The sequence below is a fragment of the Quercus lobata genome, chromosome 7 (genome assembly GCF_001633185.2).
Source record: "Quercus lobata isolate SW786 chromosome 7, ValleyOak3.0 Primary Assembly, whole genome shotgun sequence".
NCBI lineage: Eukaryota > Viridiplantae > Streptophyta > Magnoliopsida > Fagales > Fagaceae > Quercus > Quercus lobata.
Genome location: NC_044910.1, coordinates 3,918,490 through 3,927,949, shown reverse-complemented (window position 1 = coordinate 3,927,949; position 9,460 = coordinate 3,918,490). Strand labels below are relative to the sequence as shown.

The following is a 9,460-nucleotide window of genomic DNA, read 5'->3' as shown; positions in this document are numbered from 1 at the left end:
TGAACAGTAAGCCAATTAAGACTTCATTCTTATTTGTAAGATGTTATATGTGTCTTGGGAATAATTTATCTAAGTTTTTGCCGAAATTTTTTATTACTGAAAGTATTGTAGATAAAAAGTAAAAGATAAATAAAATAAGTAGGTGATTTATGTGAGACCTGTATATAGTAGGAAAAATAAGCAAAAATTAAATAAAATAAATAGGTGATTCACTTGAAACTAGCAAATAGTAGGAAAAATAGTTAACAAATTGGCTTATAAATGCATCCCAAAGATAGGACTTGACATTATTTGTTTTGTTTTTGGGTAATAAGGATTAGGGATGGCAATTTTGCCCCGCCCCGCTTGACCCGCCCCTCCCCGCTTCGCCCCGTGCGGGTTTTCCCCACCCCGCAAAGGTGGTGGGGTGGGGATGGGGTAAGATTTTAGACCCGCACCATGGGGCGGGGCGGGGATGGGTTTACATTTTTTAGACCCACCCCGCCCCACCCCGCCCCATCCCTGCCCCGCCCTGCATTAATAAGGGTTAAAAGGTAATTTTTTTCATACCCTAAAACCCTACTATTTAAACAAAAATATCATCATCTTATTTTATTTAAGTGGAGATTCTTTTTGAAGAACTAGGCAATTTTTATTTTGTTATGTATTAGGAGTTTGGATTATTTTATTGTGTCATACTATGAGATTTTTGTTGTGATATTATCTTATTAAATATTTAGATAATATTATTTAGTATTTGCTAAAAATTAGTTTGATTCGATAGAATAAATTTATTTATAATTTCAAGTATATTTTTATCATTGAAACATGTCATTTTATTTGAAAAAATGGTAATAGTTGTAGGGAAAATTAACAAGAAATAGAGTTTTACAGTGTAGGGCGGGGCTTCGCGGGTCTTCGCGGGGCCTTAAGGGGCGGGGATGGGGCAAGAAATTTTCCCCGTCATGCGGGGCGGGGCGGGGATGGGGCAAGAAAAATCCATGCGGGGCGGGGGCGAAGATCCCATCCTTCGGCCCCGCCCCGCCCCATTGCCATCCCTTTATGTCATGATAGGATTTGACATTAAATGCCTTGTTTTTTTCGATATTAATATTTTTTAGAAAATAAATCATTTTCCAAAAATATATTTCCTAGAAAATTAGCGCAACTTCCTATATTGAGTAGCTATTTGAAAATGTGTTGGAAAATTATCACTTGGCTTTCCTCATTTAACTTTAGGTAAGATATGATTGTTTCTTTATTTAGCGGAAAACAATTCTATCTCTTGTAAAAATTAAGATATAGTTTTCCTATGACCATTGAATTTTTTTTTTTTTAATATTACCAAATACAGAAATATACAAAAAATTATCTCACATAAGGTATTTTATTGAAACAAAGGGAGCGTATTTGTTGATTTTTTATTTGATGAAATATTTGTTGAATTTTTTGAACGATAGGATTTGTCTCAATTTTGTTCATGTCATTAGGATTTTCATTAAAATTATGGAGACATTATTAAGTTTAACTTTTATTGTTTAAGATCATTGCAATTTCATTATATATAAGTGTGGATTAAGGGCAATTAAATTACACGTGGCTTCTCCACACAAAAAAGAAAAAAGAAAAAGAAAAGAAAAGTAAGCATGGATACACAAATTGAATTAACATGTTAAATCATTTACATAAGTCCTATAATTATTTCCCTCAAAAAAAGAGTCTTATAATTATTAATTAAATAAATAAAGGTCTTGTTAACACGTGTTTTTAGAGCATTTGTTAATGGACTATTTTAGGATAGTTTTAATACCACTTTTATGGAAAATGTAAAAAATTATCAAAAAAATCAATTGTTTTTTTTTTTAATTTTTTCATAAAATATTTCTAAAAAATATTTTATAAACCAATCTTTTTAAGGCAATTGTTAAATTTTCCTAGTAAATAATATGATTAAAATTACATGTAAATATTCATTCGAGTTGTTTTTGGGTTTAGATGATCAGCTGGCTTTTTGTTTAAATTTTCTTTTGTTCGTGGGTCCGCAACAAAGAAGCTTATTTGTAGCTTATTTCTTCATACGTTAGGTATTGTTTTTGGAAAAAAGGCATTGTTTGTAGGTCCTACCTTTTGCTTTTTCAATAGTAAGTAAAAGGAAAATTACAACTTATCTACTTGTGATTTGACCAAAATTTAAAATGATTATTTGTGGTTTGAAATTTGACACTTTATCCACTTAAGATTTTACCACAATTTAAGTTGTTTACCTGTGGTTTGAAATTTCATGACGCAAGTGTTTCGCTTGATTCGTTTTAATCTTATTTGATCTTATATTTTTATATATTTTTTGTGTTTTTAGAGGAAAGAAATATAAAAGTAGAGCAAAATTACATAATTAGTCATGCTTTTATCAAATGTGAGTTACAAAATTCTAACTGAGTTAATCTTAGGTGGGTAAAATGTCAAATTTTAAACCACATGTAAGTAACTTAAATTTGGGTCAAACCATAAGTTGGTCAGTTGTAATTTGCCCTTAAATAAACTAGATAAATGTTCAAAAGTTTTCCTTCATTATTTACATATATTGTTAAAGGATGATGTTAATGAGTGCCTTTAGAGAAATTGTTAATAAATCATATTAAGAAAATTTTTAATACTACTTTTATAGGATATATAAAAAGCAGTCAAAAAAAATTAATTGTTTTATCATTTTTCTATAAAATATTTCTAAAAGTAGTTCTTAAACTAATGCCTTTAGAACATTCATTAACATTTCCAATTATTAAAACAAGTCATATAACTTATAATTAAATATACCATAAAATTAAAAATATATGTTAATGGTTTTATTAATCATCAGTTTAAAAGAATTTATTTCAAACCAATTTAACCATACAATTTTCCCTTGAGAGAAATTTTATTTAGATCCAGAAAATAATTCTATTCATTAAAAAATATAAAAATAAAGTCGATTGAGAACAAGGCACGAGTTGTTTATGCCATTAGTACCTCCTAACCGCTACATGGAAAAGACAAAAGAGTGAGTAAAAAGCCGTTACAGAAGCAGTGAAGCATTTCAGTGCAGTAGTACTTAGCTTAGCTGGGCTCCAAGAAAGGAGTAATCTTTGCACAGTTGCAACAGTGAAGAGCAAGAGACATAAAGGCAACATAGGCACTTGTACTGAAGTTTTAAACACAAACACCAACAAAGGCCAAGCAAAAGAAAAAAAAAAAAAACCATGATCTTCTTCCACATCAATCCCATCACCATTTTTCTCTTTCTCACTTCTCTCATTCTCTCATCTCACCCCTACAACTTCTCTGCAGCTTCTGATTCTGAAGTCGGTATGTTTTCTCTTTCTCTATCATATAGCTTTTTTTTTTTTTTTTTAATAAATTTTTTTTAGTTATGACTTATGAGCAATGCAAACATATAATTGTCTCACTACATCTTCAAGGTCTCTTATAAGGATTTTTCTGGTTCTTAGTTTATGTTTTAGATTTGAAGAATGGTTTCTTTCAATCGTCTGCATAGACACATACAAAGACAAGAAAATCCAACTTTTTTTTTTGGGTGGAAGTTCTTCCCATCATTATTTTATAATGATGGCACTGTGATAAACACATTTTGGCAATTGCATTAACTCTCATGAAATCCGATTTTCCAGAAAATGTAAACTCAACTGTATTTCTTACCAAATAACAATTAATCTGACTATGACAAATCCTCCTTGTCCAGGATTTTCACTAAAACCGGTCAACTTTTTTAATTGTTGATTACCTAGGCTATCAATTAAGACAGTTGTCTCCTTGATTATTGCAATCTAAATATGAATGTGATTGAACTTTTTAAGCTACTCAGATCAGATGCAAATTATTTTAATAAAAATATGAATTTGTTTATACAGTAATTAGTACTATAGACTATAGTGGACCACTGTCACATACACAGTTATATATGTGTTCTGTTCTTGCTTTGTAATTTTTATTTTTTATTTTTTCGGTTTATGCTTGAGAATAAAGTAAGTATTAGCTTCTTTCCTTCTTGTTGCATCGGGTTCCAAGTGATATGAAAAAAACAAGGAAACAATGTTAGAATATTAGGTTTGTTTCAGCACTTTCTGAAAGAAAGTCAAACTTTTTTTTTTTCCTTTTTAATGTTATTTTACTTGTCCTAGGATTGCCTGCTCTTCTTTTCTTTATGTCTGAGAAAATAAGATTCTCTCTCTCTCTCTCTCTCTCTTCACATTTTTACTTCACTTTCTTTGTAAGATTTTATCTTTAAAGATACGGATGCATTTGGATGTTGGTCACTTGCATGACAATGGAATATAACATTTTGCTTCACCTAGTAGTGGAAGGACTATTGAATTCACTATATGTTTGCAAATGGGACTGTTATTAGTACTTATCAACCATCCTATTTAGGATATGGGAGAATAACAATTGGTGAGTGCTACATTCAGAAAGGATGAATAATTTTCCTTCAAAATGATATGGAAGATAAAATGGGAATTCTAAACACACTTGTAACCAGTTTGAACCAGAGTGCAGTGATGTAAAATCGTAATATTCAGATCATGATTACTTCAATCACTGTATTTGAACAATGTTTTCATCCCTTATAGACGATGAAATCCCATTTACTTACACCGAAGGAACTGGTAAAGGGCCAAAGAAATGGGGCCAAATCGATCCACGTTGGAAAGCTTGTGGTAATGGGAAAATGCAATCTCCTATTGATCTTCTGAACAGAAGGGTGCAGGTTTTTCCTAGCCTGGGGAAATTAAAAAGGGATTACCAACCAGCTCCGGCTGTTGTGAAGAACAGAGGACATGACATTACGGTAAGCTGCCAGCCTGCCACTGAAGCTATACTTTGTTATCCCTTTTTCATGGTTGTGATTTTTATTATATACCAATTCAGTTGATGCTTGCAAGCTTAATCTAATGAATGCTTGAGTTGCATACCCCCCAACTTGGACCATTTGGAAGCAGGACAGGTTAATCATTATGATTAACCTATTCTGTTTATAGAAACATGCATCACATGGACAAATTAAATGATCCTTCTAAATCCTAAGCTTTAACTCCTTAAAGATGTAATAAACACACTCATACTTGTATGTGTGTGCACATGTACACACACACATATACTCTGATGACAGTTTTGTAGTAGTCATGATAAATCATTTCCATATAAATGGGTAATAGATGTACTAAATCAGATGAATACTATTGATTAATTTATTATCTCAAACGGATGTTTCATCAGGTGATGTGGAAAGGGGATGCCGGAAAAATTAACATAAATGGGACTGACTACAAGCTGTTACAATTTCATTGGCATTCACCATCTGAGCACACATTCAATGGATCAAGGTTTTTGTTTGCCTTCATTTCACATTTAATACATCTCTGGGCTAATTGATTTTTGAACAACCCAGTCCATACATTGCTTCTGTACCCATACAAAATTTTAATCTTCTATTTTCAGGTATGACTTGGAGCTCCACATAGTTCATCTAAGCTCTAGTGGAGAGATAGCTGTTGTTGGAATTGTTTACAAATATGGCCGCCCTGATCCCTTACTATCAAAGGTATTTTGATGGTTTTCTATTCATTTGCTCTTTGAGATCCATTAATGCATATGAATGTGTGCACTATTTACAGTAATGTGTCACATTTTTTTATTAAATCCATAGTTAGGAGATGGATGTTATTGGAACTATTATAGATTTGGCCCCCTCGCCCCTTCCTTTCAATGGAATTTTTAGATGATTTTCTCTTTCTGACTCTCTCACACACACATGCATATAGACTTGGGTAATATTTTCGCACATAAGTATTATTCAGATAAATGCATACTTTTATATATTAAATGCACATAAAAAATTACATGCACGCACGATCTTTTTAAACTGTCAATACAGTTATGAACATAGAGCTCAATACATAATTAAGGGACTTAACCTGACAAAAAATGCCAAGAATTTCAATTTTGAAAAATTCATTTGTGTATTGTAATAGCTGCTTGACATTTATTTCAATGACATTTTCACTACACTTGAATCATTAGAAGAGTAGTATTCTTCTGAATTTATCGAAATCTTAGTTTTAAGTGTGACTATTTCTTCCTACAAATTTTCTTGATTATTGATTTCTTTATGCCCTTCCCCCTTTTTCTGAAGCTGTTCCACCACATAAAGTCAGTTGGAAAAGAAGAGAGAGATTTGGGGATCTTTAACCCAGGAGCTATTAAGTTTGGGAGCAGAAAGTATTACAGATACATTGGTTCTCTTACAGTTCCTCCCTGCACTGAGGGTGTCATTTGGACAATAGTCAAGAAGGTCCTTCACTAAGCACACAATTTTCTTGACCAATAAATGCAATATTGGTTTTGTTTTCTTTTTCTTCACTCCACATATGCACTTTCCAACATACAACTTCTCTTTTATAGGTAAGGACAGTTTCAAGAGAGCAAGTGAGAGCATTAAGGGAAGCTGTTCATGATGTAAGTGTTTCTGAACTGGGATAACATAATTTTGATTAAATACTCCACAGAAATTAAGGATATGCAGGACTAACCTTATGGAATAATGATATAATTATAAGCTTTTGTTATTAAAAAAAATCTGAATATGAGTTCCAAATCTCACCTAAGCATTTCAGGCAATTTTTAACAAATAGTGTATTATAGCTAATTGGCAAGTTATTGCGCTAACCTTGTCAATACACCCACCCCCCCCCCCCCCCCCCCCGCCCGGGAAAAAAACTGTCAGATGCAAGATGATTTTCAATATAGAATATACTAGTTGATTTAATTAACATGTCTTTTTGGCATTGAAATCTCCGGAGTGGATGGTCCAATACAAATATACATCCAATATATTAAAGAAGTCTAAAGAAGGCATTCCAAAGTAGGAGTGTTTGCCACCACCTGCTTTTTAGAAGTCATAATGGCTGTTCTGAGATTTGAAGGATAATTCCAATTATGAAGCTTTATTCTTGACCAATATAGTAGTCTTTTACTTGAAGCTAGGCTTTTGTCTTAATTTACTGAAACCCTTACGGCTGATGTTTGGATAACTTTTTTTGCAAAGAAAAATTATAAACAGTTAATAATTAAGTTGCTTTCAAACTAAAAACCAAAAAGAAAAGTGGTAAGCCAATCCATAACGTGCCTTCTGTTCACTTTAGTATGTATAGTATTAAAAAAAAAAAAAGTTATTGGTATTACACATGCACCCAATGGGTTTTGAACCCAATGAGAGAAGGAAGTATCAGTTGAGCTATAACTCATAATATATATACTGGAAAATTATTGAATACTTCGGGAGTACCATATATGTGTACTCCCTCTCTCACATGAATTGTTGATCTTATCATAAATTTAATTAATGGGACTCACTATTATATGAGAGGTAGAAGTACACAATTATGGTTATCTTGGAGTATTCTATAATAACTTGAAAGTATGTGGACTGGTTCTTCTATTACATTTACTGCTGGTCTTTGGCAAAGCTAATTGTGGCACTTCATTTGAGATATTTAATGCAAGAACGTGTAAATACATTAGTCATAAAGCAAAGGAAACTTTTACAGAATCAATTTTCCTCTAAGACTCTAAGTGCTGTTTCACTTTAAGTTAATGTGTTTGTTTTGTTTTTACCAAGGGGAATTTGATTTTTGCTTTGTTCTTTTTCCAGGGATTTGAGGCAAATGCAAGGCCAACTCAGCGATCGGGTGACATAGCAGTTGAGTTTTACACACCAAAAGAGAATGGAGGTTCTACTTAGGTTTCTATAATTTGAAAATAAAATTAATACTTGAAGAACCACATAACTGCATTATCTCCAAAATAAGAGATTTTTATACACACCAACTAGAACACCTTCCCTGTGTTTAGGGATTTTTATTCTCAATACAAAGAACTTGTTATGCGCACGTTCAGCGGGTAAAAGAAATAAACATCCAAGAAGTGACATTTCTGGTTTGTTTTTAAGTTAATACTACACCATTTGAAATATGAAATTAGGAGCACTTTACCATGTGGTTCATACATACATCGTTACCATTCATCATTCCCTCGAATGGATTTCTTCATGGTTGTTTGTTTGGAGGTGTGTCTTGTTAAAGAGTGACAAAACAAGCGCAGAATATGGACATGCAATATTGTGGCAATCCATGTAGCATTGCCCTTCAAAATTTGGTTAAAGTGTTTTGGTCAGCTTGTATCGCTTCTTGTTTGTAATTGCTAATAACACAAAAACTGCGGCAATAACGTAAATTGTTTGTCAACAAAAGGGCATTCATATGGGATTAAGCACAGAAGAATGCTTTTTACTAATGTTTGGGTCAACTATCAATCTTCGATATTGTCTCATTAATATGACTTTAAGGACTTTTATCAGGATAAAGTTAAGCTACAAAATTGATTGTAGCCTAAGGCTACAACTTTGTTCAATAAAATAAATAATACTACATATTTTGAAAATTTAACCGTTGAATTGTATGTTTTTTACACTTTTAATACGCATGTCAAATTTTATATCAATCGGATATTATATACTATATGCATAATTTTAAAATACAAAAGCTTGTTATCTAAACAAGTTGTTGATGGCATAACTATTGATCATTAATTTTCTAGAAATTTTGCAAGCATGAAGAATATAAAAAGAATATGCAATCCAATAGTGGAATTCTCAAAATTCACCACTAATAAAAAGATATTAAGTAAGGTTGTAGTTTTAGACTACAACCAATTTTTTTAACTAAATTTTGTCATTTTTATTTTCTTATATCTATTTTTTCATATCCACTTTTATATTTTAAATGTGGGGATATTTTTTCCAATTTTTAAAATGTGTACATTTTTGTATCAATTGTAGACGTGTAAAATAATAAAGGTAAAAGTGTGTGGGAATATTTTCTCATGACTATAATTAGTGGGTTCTAGCTGGTTTATGTAGGGAATTAACCCGAAATTCCCAAACCTGTGAGAAACAAAGAATAGAGAAAACACACACCAAAGAAAAATAATCACACGCACAAGACAGTATTTACGTGGTTCGGTAATTTGCCTACGTCCACGGAGTTGCAGGGATTTCACTATTATCAGGGAAAAATACAAGTTGCGGCAGTATAGTTTTTTCTCATTCTAAAAAACGTCAACAACAAAACCCTAATCACCAAAACAATGTTTTTCTACATCCTACCCCCAAACCCCACAGAGGCTTGTCCATAAGCGCTACGGCTTGGGCTTGTTGGCCCAAGCCTTCAATCCATGGACTAAGCCTTAGAAAATCTCCCATTTCGAGTCGGGTCAGATCGTCAATCGGATCAAATACAACTAGGCTCCACAAAGCCTAACAGTTTATATGGTAAACTCTTTTATCCCTAGTCCTTGTTGAAACTAAGGAAGAAAACATGTCTTAAACCTGTGACTAAAAACATTTCGTAATCCAAAGATTGATTCCATA

At 32.3% G+C, this 9,460-nt stretch overlaps 1 protein-coding gene across 1 annotated transcript; it reads left to right on the top strand.

Annotated features, from left to right (window-relative positions):
- The first annotated feature begins 3,069 nt into the window (after window positions 1-3,069).
- LOC115953782 (alpha carbonic anhydrase 4-like) lies at window positions 3,070-8,037 on the top strand. Its single transcript, XM_031071578.1, has 7 exons — window positions 3,070-3,321; window positions 4,605-4,822; window positions 5,251-5,357; window positions 5,473-5,575; window positions 6,167-6,325; window positions 6,436-6,489; window positions 7,685-8,037. The coding sequence occupies exons 1-7, from the start codon at window positions 3,216-3,218 to the stop codon at window positions 7,772-7,774; spliced, it is 837 nt and encodes a 278-aa protein (XP_030927438.1). The 5' UTR covers window positions 3,070-3,215; the 3' UTR covers window positions 7,775-8,037.
- The last annotated feature ends 1,423 nt before the right edge of the window (window positions 8,038-9,460 follow it).